Source organism: Canis lupus, chromosome 38 (genome assembly GCF_003254725.2).
Source record: "Canis lupus dingo isolate Sandy chromosome 38, ASM325472v2, whole genome shotgun sequence".
In the NCBI taxonomy this organism is placed as follows: domain Eukaryota; kingdom Metazoa; phylum Chordata; class Mammalia; order Carnivora; family Canidae; genus Canis; species Canis lupus.
Genome location: NC_064280.1, coordinates 11700565 through 11722554, shown reverse-complemented (window position 1 = coordinate 11722554; position 21990 = coordinate 11700565). Strand labels below are relative to the sequence as shown.

At 37.6% G+C, this 21990-nt stretch overlaps 1 protein-coding gene across 1 annotated transcript in view; it reads left to right on the top strand.

Annotated features, from left to right (window-relative positions):
• USH2A (usherin) overlaps positions 1 to 21990 on the top strand; it is a 686658-nt gene that overhangs the window by 519876 nt on the left and 144792 nt on the right. Inside the window, 4 exon segments of the mRNA XM_025420646.3 lie at positions 8716 to 8939; positions 14261 to 14465; positions 19155 to 19352; positions 20017 to 20171. Coding sequence (XP_025276431.3) covers positions 8716 to 8939; positions 14261 to 14465; positions 19155 to 19352; positions 20017 to 20171 — 782 coding nt within the window.

The following is a 21990-nucleotide window of genomic DNA, read 5'->3' as shown; positions in this document are numbered from 1 at the left end:
GACAACATCATTAACAAGTTTTTATGGATATCCTTATTATATGATTGAATTTGAGTTGTATGCTATCATGACGTCACTATTTTATCTACACACCAGCAAAAGTATAATTTTTTCCAATATATTTATGAGTTACCGCTTCATAATTTGTAATAATTTATGCTTCAATCCTAGACCCATCATTTTCTTTTAATAGTTTACTACCTTTGTTATAATCTAAAATTTATTCTGTTATAATTCTCTTCTTGATGCCAGAATATTTCAGTTGATTCTACTTTTCAGTTTTACAGCTTTTGTTTCATATTCTATTAATTTTTCTATCTGATCTTTCTCTTTCTTTAAAGCTTCCCTTTACGTGCATCCAAATTAGGAGTCTATAATTTCTCACATTCCTTTTCTTTCCAAATTGCAGTTAAAATGGAATATTCAAGCCTTAATGACTTTTTTATAGACATGACAGAAGTCACATGAACGTAGCTACTGAACCCAAACTAAATATTTTCTCAACTCAACTTCCCCTTGGTTAGATTTCAGAAATGTACATGGTCACTCTCCTATTTGATCAATACAAGGACACATAAGACAGAAAGCAAATTAGTGGGGCAAGAGACAGGCCATAACAAACTGTAGTTAAATACCATACATTTGTGAATTTTATAAAAACTACGTAACAGTGCCTACCTTGGAAGGGGCTCGTATAAGCAAAGGGCCCTGAAACCCAGGCTTCATTAGCTTCCAAGTAAATCTGCTTGTGCAACTAGCAAGTGTTGGAACACCAGCCCTTCTCTGAGCATGATTTCAGGACATCAGTGTATCTTGATGCAGATGAACTATGAATTCCCTACTGTTTTTCTATAATTTCTTCTTTTTAAAAAAACCATCAAAGTGTTACCCATAACATCAGTAGTAGTTATTTAAATTATTGTAGCGTTATTATTAAATGCCATATTTTGTACACATTCTCTATGTAAATGTAAAGTTCTGATGAAAATTACTAAAAAAGCACTTCAAGAACAAAACTAATCAATCAAAATTTTTTTTAAGTATCAACCATGAGGGTACCTGAATTTTGTGCCTTAATGAGAATAATAGACTCTCAATATTTTCATAGACCTTAAATAAGTAAGAACTGCATAATTATATTATTCACAATTAAATTTGAGGAATTCCAGTATGGGAAAGATTTTCTTCCTTCTTTGAGTCAAAAAAATAATAATAATTTCTAGTTTTTTATTTTGTCTTTGGATAACCATTAAGTGTGTTTCCAAGGCATTTACTATATTCTATGAAGTTATAGATCATCCATCTGGATCCACAGTACATCCATCTATGCATTCTTTTTTAATCCAGCTGAATAGGATGTATTTAGAGGAAGATTTTAATATACACACTGTCAAACGGTTTGGTAGTCCCATGTCATTTTGTTCAGTAATAGTAATGATGAAAGTTGTTCTTCATACAACAGAATTTCAATTAGGACACTTCTATTGACACCTAAAATTTAAGGATTACCTCTACTACATGACACCGGACACCTGGATCTGCAGTGTAAGGTAACAAGAAAGTTGACTTTGCCAGATAAACCCAAGAAACAAAAACAAAAACTAACTCACCATATGTTTGAAAATGAATGATGCATTAAATTCTATGATACAAAAGAGTTCAGTGTAGACACATAGTCCTTTCAGAAAATTTCCCCATGTATTGTTGCCTTAAGAAGTTAGCATTCTGAGGATAACTGCAATCCAGTCAAGGAATCCAGCCAGGTCAAGTGACTCCTAGGTGCTGCTTATTGGCTAATAGGTGATTACACGATGATCAGGAAAGAAGATAACAACTACAACAAAAAGTAAACAACATTCTGTGTTCACTATTTGCCAAATAGGGTTCTGTGTGCTTCATATACATGAACACATTTATAACACACTTAAACATCCCAACGAACCTAGGACGTAAGTGCTACCCTAGTCTCCATTTTCGAGATGAGAAAACAGAAGCACTTCTCACAAAAGTGAAAAACTGTCCCCAAATCACATAGCTAGCAAGTGGCTGCATTACTTCAGGTAAAATTAATTGCTATTATAAGTGAACCCCCAAATTTGTAAAGGCTCAAATACAGTAGGGGTTGACTTTATCTTGTATCATAGCACTGGGATATGAACCTAACTGCAGGTTATCTCTCTTTTCTAGTTATAAGCTAAGAACAACCAGATGATATGGTCACTTTGGAGCTATATCCATTTCTGCAGCCAGAAGGGGAAAAGAGCACAGAATAACATGTGTGTGTTTTTCATTTGCCAGGTCTAGGAATAGCAAATATTTTAATTAACATTTCACTGACTAGAACTCAGCTATCCGTTGACACCTAAATACTAGGAGGCTGGGAGATTTGCCCATGAATTCTTGCCTCTATGGCTAAGAATGGATTCTAACTGCATCCAAATGGCTATGGAGTCCATGTTCTTAACTTCTTTGATCATTCTGATAGTTGAACAAGCATTGGATACTCTCCAACCTAAGCCATATCAGTGTCTGTCAGGTCGACTGAGCAGGGCCAGTATAATAAACTATCAAATTGCAAACATTTTCTGGAAGACTGGAAAAAAAGAGTCATTATAAACTCTGCTCATTGACTGCACACCTAATGTATGCCAAAGTTAGAAGAAAGGGTACTAAGTATGAGTGCTAGGCCCTGAGACAGTGACTTTTAAAGGATAACCTGGGACTGCTAAGGGCCTGACCCTTTGCAGAAAGATGTTTGTAGGTGGTCTGTGAGATCAAAATGATTTTCATAACAATACTAACCTATCATATGCCTTTTTCAATCTCATTCTCTCGTGAGTATACACTGAAGTTTTTCAGAGGTTACATAGCATGTGATATTTCAATAACTGAATGCAGAAGAAGATATGAAAAGTTAACTCCTTCTAATAAGTGAGACATTAGAGACACTTGCAAAAATACAAAACCATGTCATTCTTCTCACTAACTTTTCTCAGTTTGGAAAATGCATTTATTCATCATAGGTATTTATGTTAACATGCTATGTATTTATTATCATTTTAAATGAATTAATAAATACATATTTCAAAAGTCTTTGTTTTAGGCTCTAACCCATATTCATCAACAGATATAACCCATATAAACAAAAGCTATTTGGAGTCCTGTTACAAGTATAAAGGGGTCCTGAGACCAAACTTTGTGAATCACTGCTTTAAGCCATGGTAATCGTGTGTACTGGAAGATCATGGCAATTAGTTAGTTATCCTGTGCTGTGACTAACCAGTTGAGTTCCTTCTCTTTTAGTTGAGTAGCTAAAGATATGTCCCTTAAAGATAGAACAATGTATGACAGGTTGGGGGGATGCAAAAGCGTTGCCCTCTCCATACCATAGTGAGTCATTTTAGCATCTTTGTTCATTTATTGCTTTCTTTTTTTAGTCAATTGCCATCATCCTTCATTTGATAAAAATGTATGATGTAGTGACTATGCTCAATACATTATTCTCAATGCTTTGTGATTGTAAAAATGGCTAAGATTCCATTTTTATCCTTAAAGATTTATAATCTAATCAAGGAGGGAAGTATCTATAAGGTTAAACACAGTCCATAAGAGAAGGATGAATGCGAGTATATTCTTAAGACTGAGAAATCACTCCGATCAAGGTGATGGAAAAATCGAAGCCATTAGATTGGAACCTCAAACAATGAGTAAGATTTTGGGATGTGTAGATGGAAGGAGGACATTTCAGCTAATGGGCATAGCTTGAGCTAAAGTGTGAAATGAGCAATCTGTGAAGCATGTCCAAGTCGTAGAGAGCAGTTGGGTTTATGGGGGGGGGGGCTCTGCTGTGTGCAAGGAAATAGGGGGAGAAATGTGTGAGTAGGCAAAAGGATCGAACATTCCTTAGTAATCAAGGAAGAGTCAGTGTGACGATAGAATTATGATTTAAGGACACGAATTAGATTTTGGTGGCAAAATGAATGTGAGGGAGAAGGAAAGAGAAGTCAGAACACTATCGCCAAAAAGGAAAACATACCTGTTTTAAGAAATGAAGTAGAGGTAATTGTCCACTAGGACACTGGTTCCTAATCTTTGGGGTGGGGGGAGGAACCATACACCCCCTTAAGAATCTTTGGAAAGCTACAAAGCCTCTCTTCAAATACTAGGACACAGACCTGGCACAGAAATTTGCCTGCAGTTCCACACACCTCACACCTCTGTGGGCCTGAACTTCAGGATCACTTTTTATTTACTTCTCTATGATTTTCCACGCTTGTCAAATATTTCTCAAGCAAATTGCAACACTACTCAGCTCCTGTGAATGAAGACTAGCTCTAGAGCTTCTCCCGACATTCCACCATTCTGACAAGTTCGGTAGTCATGGTGGAGTGAAGGGATGATACTTTTAAAAAAAGAAAAGAATCTCGTTTTAGTCTCTTGACCTTCCTGCAGGTTTCAGTGACAATAGACACGTTCCACCTGTCTTTTTTCCTCTGTCTGCTGCCGCTCCCTCCTGTCGCCCCTAATGACTGTGACCTCAATGACCTTCCAGAACATCCATATGGCCCTTTTTCTTCTCAACCTAGCAACACCATACCTGCTTCATGAGGGTTTGGATCTCATAATATTGTTCCTAAGCCTGGCCTCTCTCACTGCCTGGCATTGTGTGCCTGCCATAAGACCGGGCTGGCTCGTAAAACATCTCTTTATGTACTTTATTACTTAAACTCTTTTATTTGCCTGCAGGAGCCCGTTAACAAAATCACATTGAATTGACTTTCTCACACCAAATCAAATCTCCCTGGTCCCAGTTCAGTTGTCTTTGTCAATATGTATTTTATAAATGGAGTGAATTAACAGATGCTGTTGGAACAGAAGTGCTGGGGTAGCGTTTATGTTTTTACTGCTCTCTCTGGGCAGATGAGTTGTGTAGGAGTGTTATACAGGTATCTCGGGATGAAAGTCATGCTCGTCACTACAATGGATATGTATTCTTAACCATTTTCTTTGGATGTATTTTAAACCTCTTTATTACTCTTTCTATTCTTAGTGTTTGCTTATAGGGTTTTATCATTTATGCCATTAATCTTGGACTGGACTTGGTTATATCTTTTAGTTTTAAGAGGTGGACATTAAAATCCCCCTATCACTCAAAGAGAACAAGATTTTTCTGTTAGCCATGAGAGACTGATCACAACATACCCTTGGAACCTATTGTCTGATCTCTATTTATTATACATGTTGTCCATGCAGCCTCTGATAGGAAACTCTGGTTTGAAACTGCTTTGTCATAGAATACTGAGTTTCCATGTCCTGGAGTCGGACTTCAGCAGAATGAAGGACTACTGCTATTTGTTATATAAGATGGGATTTGGAAACTTTGCAAAGAGGGAAATTTAGGACAGAAATCCACTGTGAAAAAGCTCTACTAAAGAATATTGTCCAAGAAGATTTCCATGTGATGTAATGAATTTTTGAAAGGTGTGATGTAGAAAAAAAACATAGCTCAATGATTTGGAGAGTATTTTTGCTCTACCCTTTCTTTGTCAGTTTTGTGGTGGTAGCCAGGGAGCCATCTACCGGTGGAGACAAGCATGCAGTTCTTTTCTTTCATATTCTGCTGCCAATTTTATGAGTTTGTCCTGAGAATTACTAATCACAAAACTTTGTTTTCCAGTCTTATAGGCCTAAAATATGGTCCCTTGGCTTAAAATGTGGTCCCCATGATCAGTCCCAGAGCTGCACATTAATTTATCATATTCCAGACTCTGTTTTTTACGACTTTACTGTTTTTATCTCAAAAGCATGATTCATAATTCTTGGTCTTTTTTTTTTTTTCTTAGAAAAATGGAGCACCTGTTTTACAAGATTAACAATTTAGAAATTTCACCAGGACTCTATGTTTATAAATGCTTTCCTTGTCAGCCCTGGCCATTAAATGAGTGTTAGTAACACACTGACACTATTCATAATATTGTGAGTAAAAAACTCCTTCACTGTTTTCTCCGATTGTATCCAATTACATGGAAGCTATCTGTTGGATATATATGCTGTTGGGGAAGATAAAATATGCAGTTTGATATCAAAAATAAATCTCTAATAGCTCTATGTGTACTGTACCACTCGAGTAACATCTGCCCAAAGAGAATCTTCACCTTTGTACAGATTTAATGAGCAGCCTCTGGAAGAATAGATCAATCCATCAACAATACATGACCTGTTTTGTTTTTCTTTTGGCATATTTAAAATTGTGCGTTCTACGTGTCAGAGTTCAAAAGTCAAGTGCTACATGCGATAAATTAGGCAGGGGTCAAAAGTTATTGCAATGCAGTTTCAGAAGATTGTCTGTCTCTGAATTTGCAGCTCATTCATGCTGAAGTGATGCACTATGGGAATTACTACCAAACTCTGCTCGGCAACATCTGCTCTCCCTAAGTGAGTTAGTGCACGTCAGACATCTTTATGTCAGAATATTGCAGTGATGGATGCAGTCTTCAGAAAATGCTGCATAAAAATCTGGTGTGCCGTTCTGGCCATTAAGTGAAATTACTATTTAAATTAATGGCACTGTCACAGTTTATCTGTGCAAAGAATGAAGCTGATTAGGGTATTAAGTAATTAGCAATTTATCACACCGGAACAAGGTTGATAATAATTAAAGAAGTAATGGTTTACCAAAGAAACTAGAAAGGGAGTCACTTCTTGTTATGAGAGTGGAATCTTGGCTGAAAATTTTAATTCAGTGAAACAAAGATGAACCTCTTTGCGAAGGAAGGCAGGCTTTTTTTTTTTTCTAGTGTAAAAACAGTTCATTATCAAAATTTTAGTTGACCTGTCAAAAGTCCCTCAGAGCGATCAGATGACTGATTAGGAGTTTCGAATTAGGTCAAAGTCTGCATTTTGATTTTATACTTAAAGCATGGTGAAGCCATAAAGTGACTGGGGAGTAGAGGGGGAGAATGTATTCTGCTCCCTAAAGGGCCAGTTTTTAGTCTTCGGATTGCTCTTTAAAATAGAAACATGAATTATTTTAAGAAAACTGCTAGAGAAAAAAAAAAATGACACGAAAGAAATCCAAGGTTGTATTTAAATGTCTGATCAGAAAGCAGCAGAAAAATAATGTCCAAACAATATAAAACTGGACGCTGTAGATTTGTCTCTTTACTGTGTGTGTGCACGCGTGTGTATAACACGTCATTTTTACCTGTCCTGATCAAGACTCAGATTACAACGATAGCTCTGCTGTGAGTATTTATGTGAAAAAAAAAATTTCCTGGATATATTAAAATAATGGAAATGATTAATAAAGCGCCGAAGAAAAGAGTTTACTTCTAAACCAATTACTTTGGGCAGTTACCCCATTTACATGGCATGCTAAAGCTCCATTACGGTCAATGTATATCATTTTAAAATATTGGTAGATTTTTTTTTAAAAGGGAAAGATTGGAATTCTTTGGAGTCATGTGTGGCTAAACTCTTTCCTTAAGGTAGGTACCGAGCCAGTATCTACTTTCCATATTTTTTTATTTTTTTATTTTTAAGTAAAAGGCACTTAAAACTCGCTGGTCTATTATTAGGAGTGTCTTTCATAATGTAGGTGTTTGTACAGGACCAGATCAAACAATTCAGGACCCCAGGGCACTTTGAGGTTGAGGTTCTTTATGTTATCAGTCAGGACTAATAATAAATAAACACAGTTCTAATTAAAATAAATCATTCATCACACGGGCCTGCTTTATAACTGGATATAAACTCTGATATAATAGCACTGTGGCATGGGGTGTAGGCACCTTAATTTCTGGCTTAATCTGACTCTGGAGTATTGTTTATTTACTCAGGCTTTTATGTCTAAATTTCTGCTGTGTCTGTTCTATGGCAAGATCTAAATGATGTGAACACAGGCCATAAAGCTGAATTTGGTGCGAGAAGGGAGGCTATTTGGTAGGAAAGGCACACATGTCTTTCCTCAACAAGTGGTGATCAAGGCTCCTCCTTCCAAAGTCTTTCTGCCACTTATCCATGTCCTCCAGCCTCTTATCCATGTCCAGGGATGTGTCCAGATCACAGTGCTACTCATTAAATAGTGGCCTGATTAGTGAGCAAGTTCAGCTGGTTTTGAACAAACCTATCTCATGAAGAAAGAAAGACTGGTTACCATTGCTGTTGGATTCACAAGAAGCAAATATTTGCACCCTCGACACAAGCTGGGCCAAAACTCACAAGACTCCTGCCCCAGGGTCTCAGTGCCAGGATGCTGCTACCTTTACACTCCATCTAGGCTCTTATTATCCCACGGTGCTTCAGTGACCTTCTCTCCCTTTGAGAATTTCTAGAGCTTTCTTCTGATCCCCTGAACTTTATCCTTTCTTCTCCAACACAGTGTTATTATCATCACAAAATGGGCAGGTAATTCTCATGACGGAAATCAGGGCCTTTTTTTTTTTTTTTAATGGAGCCTGGGAGAAGTCTGGCCCCATCGAATGATTTCAGAATGCTTCCTCTCGTGTGTTCTTTACCTAATTAGTGTCTGGTGCTCTTGGTAAGAAGGACCCCTCATTGCACATTTAAATCACCTTGGTAGGGAAATGCTACCTTAGGTACTGTACCATTTCAGCAACTGCCTGACTCTGACATTTTTATACCAAACTTTATAGCAGTCTCCGTTTTCTCCCTTTTTTTTATTTCATATTCATATATAACATTTTATTGTTGCAGGGATGTTCTGTTGTGGGCAGGATTATGTGAATATGTCAGATACCATATGCTGCTCAGCTTCCAGTGGAGAGTCTAAAGCACATGTTAAAAAGAATGACCCAGTGCCAGTAAAATGCTGTGAGACTGAACTTATTCCAAAGAGCCAGAAATGCTGTAATGGAGTTGGATATAATCCTTTGAAATATGTTTGCTCTGACAAGATTTCAACTGGAATGATGATGAAGGTAATTGATAGAAAACCTCTCAGAGGTGCTGATTTGACAATGGAAAGAGAAATACATTGTTCATAACTATTTTTCTAAAATAGGAATATAAAAACTCCTGTGTGCATTATTCATTTTCACATTACATCCATATTAATACCAAATGAGTTCGCTGTGATTGATGTTATTGCAATGAATTCTAAAGGAATTAATAATGATTAGCTGTTCTCAGGAAGCTTTTCCCAGCACTTCAGATAGGACAGGACTTTCAGTCTCTGTGCTGAAAGAGCCAACACTTGTGGTCTGGGACCTCTACGTGGTACCGGTCTATGTCCATGGGTGCTGTGGAAGGAAACAGAGAGAAATTCGGTCTTTTTCCCTCTGGGCCCCAAACCATAATCAAACACTTTCCTTTGATAGAAGCTTTAGATCCAGCAAATTCACCTTTGCCTATATTTTATTCCTTGAGACACTGGACGATCAGCAAATGCCTGCCACCCATAAAAGTGCATAGGCCTATGAGTGTACCATTTGTTTGTATGTTGAGATGCTTCACGGACAGACATGTCATGTTTTATTAGCATTAAACTTGACCCAGGACTCCAGAAAACTACCACTTTAAGGAACAGAGTGTGGGCATTTAAAAACGAAACACCCTACTGTGTTCTGAGTAATTTGCCACTAGGAGATGACTGCAAATGAGTATTTGGGTCCCAGACACTGCAGGGGCTCTTGCGGACTGATGTAACTATACAGTCATCATGTGGACACCATATACTTCGGGATATAAAGTAAATAAAGTAACTCTTGAGATTGCCAAGGTCCCAGCAAGCACTTTACAACAATTACTATTAAGACCATTCATAACGTTGTTAGAAAGACTAAGTACTTTATGAAGTGAATAATCATACAAAATACCCATCAAAAATAGTTGTTCACCTGCAATTTTTTTTTTTTTTAGAAATTGGTCCGACCTATACACAACTTTAGATAGCCAGTTCTATGAAAGAAATCTATCCAACACTCTGCTCCCAAAGTTTACATTTATTCCAGGCCATTGTCTTCAGAAGTTTGACCTGAGAAATTTTTTCTGAAATACACAGTCTTTTTTTTTTTTTTAATTTTTTTTTTAATTTATTTATGATAGGCACACAGTGAGAGAGAGAGAGGCAGAGACACAGGCAGAGGGAGAAGCAGGCTCCATGCACCGGGAGCCCGACGTGGGATTCGATCCCGGGTCTCCAGGATCGCGCCCTGGGCCAAAGGCAGGCGCCAAACCGCTGCGCCACCCAGGGATCCCTGAAATACACAGTCTTAATAAGCTGTTGTAGTTGCAAAGACATGTCTTTAAAATGACTAGTTAAGAAGATTCTATGTAGAAAACTTTTAAAAGGGCACTCGTATTTGAAAAATGAGGAAACCTGTTAGTTTCGAAAATGACGCTACTGCTTACAACTATTTGTTTCATTACTACTCACTCACATCTGTTTCCCAGGCATCTCATTTTGGTTTCAGGAAGATATGGCTTCCATTATTCAAGGACAACGTTCAGGATAGTTACATGATCTTTTAGGTTGACTTCACTTGGCTCAGTGAAGGTCAGTGAAGAGTCATATTGATAATTCGTGTTTATTATGATTAGGACAACATTTCTGAATGCTGAATCCAGTAGTGTGTTGCAGATAAAGTTCAGTCTCTAGATTGTATTTTGTTTCCTGAAGACCTCTTTCCTGGAGACTTCTGTATCCTGCTCCAGTCAGGACTGGACTACTGTGGGATTTCTCCCCTGTAAGTCTTCCCTAAATGTGGGTTTCAGAATTCCTTCTACTTCTCTCCTGTGTTGGTGTCTCTATATTCTCATTCCAAAGGTCCCCTTTTCTTGCCTTCTCTTGGAGAAATATCATTTTGGGTGTATGTGCATGAAAGGTAAATTTGGGGGGAGCTTGATGTTTGAAATTATCATTTTTCTAGGCTCCTACTAGATTGATGCTTGACAAGGTATACAATTCAAGGTTAAAAATTATTTCCACTCAGGATTTTGCCATAATTTCTGTATTTTTAAACTTCCATTGCTCTTCTAATTCTTGTTTTTTGCCAGGTATCCATGTGTTATTTTTCCCATGAATGTTTTTAAAACATTATCTTTATTCTGTTTTTCCAAAATTTCATGACATTGTGCCTCTATGTGAACTACATTATTATTATTATTATTATTCATGATTATTATTCAATGATTATTATTCACTTTTTGTGGACTTTTTCAATGTGAAGTCTCATGAGCTTCAGTTCTGGGGAATGTTCTTTTATTATTTCTTTGATAATTTTCTCTCTTTTTATATCTCTATTTTTACTGATTAGTTGGGTGTTAGACTTCCTAAGCCAATCTTTCAATCTTTTTTTTTTCTTTTTATTTCTTGACTATTGATTAGTTAACTCTTCATCTTTTTTAACATGATCAGATATTGCCTTATCTTCACCTTTCAACCTTTCTATTGGTTGATTTTTTTTAATCTATCATATTATTTAGTTAATTAGCTAGCTGGTTGTAGTCTTTCAGGGTTCTTTATTTTTTCCTGACTGTTATTTATTCATGGCATCCTACTCTTGTTCCATTCATGGGATATCTTTCTTATCATTCTAGAAATACTGAACCATTGTTGTTGTTATTTATTGTTTGTTTGCTTTATTCCTTGAATTGACTCATTTGTTTGGTACTGTTTTAGTTTTCTTCTTTCCTTGCTTTGTTTCTGCTCCCTCTCAGTTCTTTTTACTATGTTTTAAACATATTCTTTCCATTGGAAGCCAAATGAAAGCTCACTGTGCATAGACATCTATAAGTAGGGAGCTCACAGTAGCATAATCATGTGGCAGAGTAGCTTTTTGTCAGGAAGTCACATTACCAAGAATCCTTAGCAACTATGCTTAACTAATTATCCTTAATAATCCATTCTAGATTGGAATAAGATATATGCCTGGCTGACAGCATACAAGGAATCAGTGGGAAAGGGGACTGGGATTCTCACTGTGCAATATGCAGACTTGTATTTGGTTTTCCCACTGGCTCCTGGCTTATATCTTCCACTGGACTCTATTTCTTTTATTTCACCAAATCTTTTCTAAGCCTATCCCATTTTGTAACACTTTACCAAAATGCAGCTAGGAATAACAACCAAACCTACTACTAATGTTCTAGATTATGACCTCTTCCCCTATGACTGTGAGCTCAGTCGCACACACTACTATGACAGTTTTGCCCTACTTTGACAGTTATCCCAGGTCATAATTTTATCAAATAGTTAGCCACAGCATAACAGTGTTCCCCAACTCTCCACACCCTAGTACATATTTCTTTGCCATAGCCCACCTAACCATTAAGCCAATGCCATGTGTTTTAGGGTTCTATTGTTCTTAAGACAATCTCTAGCTTTAAAGTCCCAATTTATGTTTTACCTAGGACATGCTAAACTATGCCAAAATAAAAACAAATGCACTCACGTATGGAATGGGTCAATAGAACAAAAGTTAAAAAAAATCATTCACATTATAATCCAATGTGAGTTAGGCAGCTGTCCTCCAAGGAATGTTGCAGGAGCCAAATCCCCTTACATCTTGTGGGGCTTTACATAACGCCCTCAGATTGCAAAGGAAAAGAGGAGAGAATGGATGATTATACATGTATGGGTTTACCTGGATATAAAATATATCCTCTCTGTAAAGCAAGCACATGAACATTTCTAGTCATGTGGCTTTCCCTACTGAGCTGGACCTGCAAATCTAGTATTCCTTGGGAGAAAAAACAATGGACATTACTAGGCACACAGTACTGTCTCTGCCACTTTCATCTCCTTCCCAACTTCCGAAACTGTTTGAGCTGTCCTGTGGGTGTTAGTTTATTTTCTATTTCCTTGGACTTTCTACATTCTTTTGCTGTCATTTGGTGGGGCTTCAAGAGGAAATGGAGCTAAATGCAGGTGTTCAAGTCACTATACTCAAAGGGAAATCCTACCATAGTTTTCTGAAGCAGCTTCATTTTGACAGCCTTTGGGAGAGTAATTTATATGAGGTAAGAGAGATTGAATGTAGATCAATTTTAAATAGCAAAAAATTATTTAAAATATATCATGCCACATGGAGTGCCTGGGTGACTCAGTCAGTTTAATGTCCAACTCTCAGTTTCGGCTCAGGTCATGATCTCAGAGTTGTGAGATCGACCTCCTCATTAGGCTCCCCACTCAGCACAGAGTCAGCTTGAGATTCTTTTCCCACCTCCCCCTCTGCTCTTTCCCTCACATGTGCTCTCTCTTTCTCATAAATAAATAAATAAATAAATAAATAAATAAATAAATAAATAAGCCATCTATGTAAAGGAAAGCTTGGCATTATAAAAATGTTGCCTTATTTATATCTCCTGTAATCTGGGATGATGAAGAATTTCATTTTCTGAAATTAGAACACAATTGTACTTACCAATAACTATCAAAAGTCTAAAGATTCATCAGAAAAAAGTTTTATAAATGTAAATAATAATAACTATATTGAGAATTCATGAAATACTTAGATTTTCTAAAACTTGGACAAGGAATATTTCTTAGCAGTCCAATTTTCCCCAGAGCACAAATGTACAGATTTTCAAATATCACATTCTTTTCTCTAAAGCTCCATTAGGAATGTGTCAAGTAACAAAAATAAAATAATGACTCCTGCTCTTACTTACAGCATATCTAAGTGTAAGGCATTTACAGGCGTTATCTCATTTGATTCACATAACAAACCTGGGTGGTAAATGTAATTTCCATTTTCTCACAGAAGATGCTAAGGCTTTGGGAGTGTAAGCGACTTGCTCAAGGTCACAGAAGTAGGAAGTTGCAAAACTGGACTCTGAATCCAAATCTGTGTCATCCACACCAAAGCTGCTCTTTCTAGTATACACACCACCTTCATTCCTTTTCATGAATCTTGAGACATTTTTTCATGAACTAAGTAGAAGAAAATTTCATTTGCATCTTGTGAAAACCTGCCCCACATATGTCTAAATGTAATTTTTTAAAAGATATGTTTATTTTTTTTAGAGAGGGAAAAAGAGCTCACATGTATAAGGGGAAAAGGCAGAGAGTGAGAATCTCAAGCAGACTGACTCCCCACTGAGCACGGAGCCTCAAGTGGGGCTGGATCTAACAATGAGATCCATGAGACTCACGAGACTCATGAGATCATGACCCAGGAGATTATGATCTGAGGCAAAACCAAGAGTCCGAGGCTCAACCAACTGAGGCACCAGGCACCCCTATCCAAATGTAATTTTAAAATTTCCTTTTCCTTATCTCCTTACCTCTACCACTCAGGAAACCAGAGAGTGCGGGACTCTCTGCCCAGCATCTCTGGAAGCCACGGCATATTGCGGCAGGTGTGACTTCAACTTTACCAGCCACATTTGCACTATGATCAGAGGACCTCACATTTCTACAGGCAAGGAATCAGCAGAAGAAATATGCTCATATGCTGAAGAGACTGTTCACACGGGAAGTGTAAACACATTCTCCTTCACAGGTAACAGAAACTGAGGCACCTGTCCATGGCTTAGTCGGATTAGTGAACCAGCTGTGGAAAATGCAGATTAGTTTCATTCTGACATTGTTCCCTTCCTTGACCTAATATCAATTAATTTCATCATACTACTATGGGTCAGCTAGTTATGAGGTAATTAAAGGCACACTTCAGATCTGCTCAAAGTTAGTTAAAAAAAATTGTAAGGTCTAACTTAAAACAAAGATACATGCTATTTCAAAGTAAACATAGAAAACAAAGAACAGGGAAATAACCTATATGTCCTTTTATGGTATATCCAATTAATTGCCAGTGAGCCCAAATTTCTTTCTACGAATACAGGCTTTCAATATATGCAATGAATGAATGTTGCTGTGCTTGTAGACAGAAAAGAGGAAGAAACCTCTCTGATCACCAGTAAGACCTGGCAGCATTATTCTGAGGAGGAGCTTAAAGTAGTATCCCTTTCCTGATCTTAGGTCTGGGTCTGGACACTGCGCTCTGGTGTTGCCTCTAAATGATCATCATCTTGGGAACGATGACCTTCACAGTTATGAAAATATTAATTTTCGGGCTCCATCTTGGCCCTACTGAGTTCCTCCAACATAGTGGTTCTCAGACTTGGCTAAGCTGAGTGCAAAACACTGTAAAGTTTAAAATCATCTCCAAAATAGTTCTGCCCTCTATTAAATTTTTATTATTTGTCCATTTACTTAAGTCCCTACAGAATTTGTTTCTGCCTTTTGAAAAATTAAGTGTGTGTGTGTGCGTATGTGTGTGCATATATATCATCTATCATCTAGAGTCAAATAGAATACATTTAAGTGACATAATTCGAGCAAGCTAAGGTTAAATAAACAAGAAACTGTTCTGTTCCATCATGACTTGCCATTCTGCCTTACTTAACCGATGGTGGGGATAATGGCAAGCCTCGGGGTTGCAAAAAACTAAGGCAAAATACTGGGATGGGGGGAGTAGATTAAGGAGGGAAAGCAGGACTAAAGATAAAGTTCCAGTGATGTGCTACATGCTTTAAAACCTGATCTTAATTTACCCACAAAGCGATTATGGTCATTTAACAGATGAAGAAACTGTGGGTCATATCTATAAAAGTAACTTCCTGAGGTAAGATGTCAGATTTAAATCATGTCACCTTCGAGACCAGCAGATTTAGGAGACTCTGTGTGGTGTAGGACCTCCTTTCTGAGTGCTCCAAACCTCCCTCAAGCTGTTCCTTCTACCTGAAATCTCCCTCTCCATCATTCTCAGAGTGTAGGTCAAATTCCTGTCCTCAGTGCAGGCTTCTCAAACCCAGCCCTATGACATTCATTTCTACCATGTTGTCACCTGCATTTGGGTGCTTGTTCCATCTCTCCTGCTAGATTGAAATATCTGGTTGAGCAAGATGCCCTTTCTCTACTTTACTTCATTTTTGGACTAATATACTGTAAACAAACAAAAAGACACTTATTAGAATGTATTTCATTAGGAAAGTCCTCAGGATAGAGGACAATGCCTTGAACTTTCCAATTTCCTTCCATTCCTAGTTATAGATTTAAGGACCCTCATTTCCAAATTAGTGGGTTTGATCTCAGAGAGTTCCCTCCTTTTATCTGCCTTTTGAAATCAAAGTCAAGATTTTGAAGATCCCCTAAGACATATTTGTAATAGCCCTCTCCAGAAGAGCATAGATGTTTATACCTATTTAAACATAAATATTTCAGATTGCTTTGCCTACCAAATACTATAAATGGAAGATGAAAAATAGCAAGTTTCTTTTCCCTGAAGAAAATGAAGCATTTAAGTCATGCTAAAACAGTTCCACTGAGACCAATTTGGACTAAAAAGTCAATCTTTCTTAGAAATTTACAATTACAGGGCACCTGAGTGGCTCAGTGGTTGAGCATCTGCCTTTGGCTCAGGTCATGATCCCAGGGTCCTGGGATCGAGTCCCACATCAGGCCCGCCACAGGAATCTGCTTTTCCTTCTGCCTATGTCTCTGCCTCTTCCTGTGTCTTTCACGAATAAATAAATAAGTAAAATCTTAAAAAAAAATAAATTCACAATTATAAGCTAAAAAACACCAGGGCTCTCCAAAATTCATTCATACAATCATTTCATTTATCAAAAAATATCTCTTAATTTTTTACTAATAACCGGTCACTACACTGGAACCACAAGCTATGAAAGCAAATAAATAAGAATTCCCATCGGGGATTTGAAGCCCATATGAACAGACAGGGACCAAAGGCAAGTACACTGAGATGTGAGAAATGATGGCTGTGTAAGAACTGTGATAGAAGTAAGTACAGGGTGTTCTTGAAGAGCATTGCAAGGACACCTAACCCAGACCAAAGAGTTTAGGAAAGACTTCATGAAGGATATCGTGCCTGAGCTGGGGACTGAAGGGCAAGGAGAAACATATCAGATGAAGGGAAGGGAAGCCAGGCAGAGAGGGTAACATGTGGAAAGCACAGGAAGTGCACGAAAGCCCAGTAGGTGTGAAAAACAAACACCTTGATATGAATATAGCACAGTGCAGGAGAGGAGGGACAGCAGGGTCAGCTGATGAAGGTTTTTTTTGCCACGCTAAGCAGATTGTCTTTATGCAGCAATGAGTGGATATCAAAGGTTTTTTAGCAATACAATGACACAACCCTATATATGCATTTTTGAAGAATTACTCTGTCAGCTGAAGAAATGATTGCAGACAAGTATGTATGGGATATTTAAGCTATTAACAAGTAAAACTAGAACGAGCATACTCCCCAAAAAGCCAAACCCTCTGTAATAATCAAGACTAGCCCCACATAACACACAGAATGATTTCGAGATAAAAAGAGTAGTGTTTTTTTTTTTCTTTTTTTAAAAAAGTTGGAAATTCTGGCAAAGAAAAAAGAACTCAGAAATGAGAGAGATTATTGAGGGAAGGCAAAATTTCAACGATGCTTCCTTGTGTGTAAAGCAAAAAAGAATTCTTTCAGGGGCTAGGAGCATCTTTGAAAGACCGGGCCTCACAAGAAAACAAAGAAATGAGAATAAGAGATGAGAGAGTAAAAAGAATGAAATGCCATAGAGGAAAGAACAAGGAACACAGCACGATGAGCTACTGCAACTGAAATTAGAACTGGTGATGTGGGCCTGAAGGGGATGAAATAACAGTTATTAGCACCAAGCAGTTCAATCTGCTAGAGCCAGTCGATTCAAAAATACAGTGACCGTTGGTGGGCAGGTGGATGGTCTGGGTAGCTGGGTAGCCCCACAGGTCATTCAGGAATCCAAATTTATTCCAGTCGATGACTCATCACATTTCCAGTGTTGCCCTCCTTCCCACAGTGTAGCCTACATCACCACAACATCATGCTTCCAGCCCATCAAAAGGGGAGAAGAATGTCCGTGGAAGGCAAGTGGTTTCCTCTTAGGAAGAGAGGCACAGGTTGCTCAGATCACTTCCATGCTTCTTCCAGTAGTGAGATCTGAGTCACGTGACTGCCCCAAGCTGCAGAGAAAACTGGGAAAATTAGACCCTAACCAGGAGGCCTCTGACCAGGACAGAAGGGAGATCAGGGCGCCCACTGGTGGTCCTCACGGGTCACAAGTGGCAGATGCCCCCTTACCAGGGAAAATGAAGACAGAAGATAAGCCATTATATATTTTATATCAGCTTACATTTTATGACTTTGTGTCACATAACTTCTTGCACTTTTTTTTCATATTATTTCTGTAAAGTAGGCAGATCAGGGTTTATGATAAAGAGATACATGCAAGCAACATCTGGTCAAAAGACCCACATGGATGGACTCAGACTCAACCCCACATCCAGTGAGGATAGAGCAGGTGGCCAGGCAGCTAAGGAGGAGGACCTCTTCTTCTGATCATCCACGTGAGAAAAGTCATCCAGAATCCCCCACACAAAAAAACATACAAACATAATCAAATTTCACAAAATGAAATAAGTGGAAAACAGATTTAGCCAATTTTCTCCAGTTTGTTTGTTTGTTTAATTTGTAGCATTTGTGCTTCTGAAGTTACTAAATCTTAAAACTGAAGAAAGACCTTTGGGATGTCATTGAGTCACATGGATGATTACCTAATAAAATTGTTGCCAGTTCAGAACACTCAACAGTTTGGTTTTGTTCTTTTAATTAGATGGTTGTTTTGGGTTTGGGTTTCAGTTCTGATCCAGTGAAAGAGGGAAGGATGTCTATAGTGCATTGTGCACTCATTTATATCCACTAACCGTGATAAACCAAAGTTTCAAGTCCTGTATCTCATAATGACTACCTTATAATTTATATACTAATATAGTGTAATATGAACAAGGTAAGAATTGGTAAAATTTATAATATCAAACTATAAAAGAATATTGGTGAACCTGCCCCATACAGAAGTAAAGGGTGCACACACTTGTGAAGTATTAACATCTAATGTGCATTAGTCTAGTACTTTAGGTCATTCTTGTTATCCCAGAAAAGGTGACATCTGTTCTGTGGAATTCCATATTTTTGCATCCAATAAACATGATAAAATGTTTTTATGATTATGCACATTAAGATAAATCATTTTTAATGATGTAGAGCACTAAGCATATATTTTTTAGTATTTAAAAGTTTCAATATTCATTTTAAATATGATGGTCAAAAAAATTAAAAATGTTTTAAAAATTTCGCTGTTCAATCCTCCCTTTCCAGATGTGAACCTGGAGCCTTATATGACATATGAGTATAGGATTTCTGCATGGAATCGCTATGGGCGAGGATTCAGCAAAGCCATTAGAGCCAGGACAAAAGAAGATGTGCCTGAAGGAGTGAGTCCCCCTAGATGGACCAAAATGGATAATCTTGAAGATGTGATAATCTTAAATTGGAAGAAACCTATACAATCAAATGGTATTAAGCTATTTTTAAAATTGAAATAGGAAAATCCTGTAAATCCATAAGGAAGTTGAAATTAGTGTGATCTACATATAATTGGCATGCATGCCAGGACTTGGTGTCAACCAAATGCACAGGAATAAGAGGAATTATTGTCAACTCTATACAGGGGAATAAGAGGAAAGTATCAAAGATATATTCAAGATCTCCGGCTTGAGCAAATTCTAGATTATAGATATACAATATTAACCATTAAAATTATTTTCTGGTAAAAGGAACATTAGGTGTGTGCCTACTTACTAATCCTTCATTTTGTAAAACAGGCCTCACGAATGTTTAGGCCCCCAATTGTTTTCTGGAACCTTCCAATATATCTGAGCTGCTTTCGAACAAGCAGACTGTTATGGAAAGGCAAAATGGTTTTAATATTGAAAGTAATTTTGTTTGATAGAGAGGGGAAATAAACATAAATGATTCTTTAATTATCTGTGTCCAGAATCCCTCTCTTCAATAAGAGTGCCTATCATTAAGAACTGCTTGAACGTAGCACATAATAGGACATTAAAAGTAAGTAATGCTATATTATACCATTTCCTCAGAACCCTAAGACACGTAAGTTGTTTGCCAATAGCTAAAAGGACATGACACTCCAATCTGGGCATTTCTCTGTTTCTTTTAGGTCCTATTATTTACTACATTCTTCTCCGAAATGGGATTGAATGCTTTCAGGGAACATCACTGAGCTTCTCTGATTCAAAGGGAATTGAACCATTTCAGGAATACTCATACCAGCTAAAAGCTTGCACGGTTGCTGGCTGTGCCGTCAGCAGCAAGGTAAGGGGAAGTACCCAAACTCCAGACAGAAGTAGCCAGTGTGAAGACTAAATGAACGCCCAGGTTGTGAATGATTTTTCCAATGACAGAAAACAATATCCACCTCAATACAGTGTTAAGTAGGGTGTTCATGTGGCATCTCAATTGAGTATGAGAGATCACTGCAAAGGAAATGTATGCAAATATCAGTATTTTGTTAACTTAAAAAAGAAGGAGAACTTGGATCAATATTATCCTCTTTATCACATTTTTTCTCAGCCAACTAGTTTTAAATGATCATCTGTAAATCCATCATCATTCCCCCAAAATATCAAATCAACAAAAATTGCCTGCTCTTGAAAAACAGAAAGGAGCAAAAGAGCCCAGCATAAAAAATAAGATGATACCAAGACTTCTGCTACAGCCTTGGCAAGAAATGAACTCATGCCACAGAGATCAGAATGGAGAATATTCTGAAGATACAACAGATAATGGGAGGATGAAATCTATAGAACTTGGTGTCAACCAAATGCACAGGAATAAGAGGAATTGTTGTCAACTCTACGCAGAGGAATAAGAGGAAAGTATCAAAGATATATTCAAGCTCAATGGCTTGAGCAAATTATAGATCACAGTGCCATTCTGCAAGCAAATAAAAAAATAAAAGGGGAAAATTTGAGCGTAGAGAATAAGATTAAAATTTTAAATGTTTTTTAAAAATATATTTAAGAGAAGGAGCAGATAGCAGAGAGGCAGAAGGAAATGTTATTTGGCACATTAAGTGAAAATGTCTTGTCAGAAGCTGGATTATGAAGTGACTGAATTTGCTAGAAAGATCCATGTGAGAGTCAAAGCAAGGAGGTTGAATAGGGTCATTTAAGGAGAAAAGAGATAGAGACAAAAACAAGACCATAGGTGATGAACCCTGGGGATGTGAAGAGCCCACAAAGGAGACTGGAAAGAAACAATCAGACGATTTAGGAAGGAAAATAAAGAAAGAGCCATTTCAGAGGAAAGCCAAGAGCAACAAGCACACAGAAGCTCTGATTCTTTTCATGTGGTTACAACTTTAGAAGAGCAGCATCCTCACACACTGTGCAAGAACCATCCAAGTAAAACATTCAGTCAGATGGATCAGCTGCAGTGCATATGTGCAGCTTTTTATTCAACAGACCTCCAGAAACATCTCTGAGCGTGCCACCATTTAAACAGATGGCAGCTGATTGGCCCAATCAAAAGTTATGGTCCGAACGGTCCTCGAACAATTCCCTGCCTTTTTTTTTTTTTTTTTTTTTTTACGTAGGCACAGCTCCTGCCTACCAGCTGCCAGGACAATTGGTTAAAAAGTGAAACCAGAGTTAATTCTGTGATGAAAACAAATGCAGCTAATGTTTGTCCAAAATCACATTTGGATAATGCTGAATAACTGGCTGATTTATCCTTTTTTCCCCTTCTCATTCAGTTCTTTTTCTAAGACATCGGGACAGACATTATCAAGCCATCCTGAGTTTCATGAGAAGAACACAAAAGGATACAAAAAAAAAAAAAAAAATCTGCCCATTTACACTGTTCAAAGCATATTATATGCAAGCAAGTTCAGATGTGGGTTTTGCTTCATATTTACTGGTGCTTAAAATGTACAAAATCAGGCTGTTAAAATGCAAAGACACTGATGGGCCATATGGAAGAGAGTTATCAAGAGTTCTCCAGTAAGACAGTCTGCCAGCCAGATTTTACTTGTTTAAACTGAGGGCTGCACTCCGCCGTCAAAATTGTTGTTGAACCTGTTGTGATAAATGGTAGTGTGAGACTTAGGTAATGTATTCAAGGTCAGATTTCA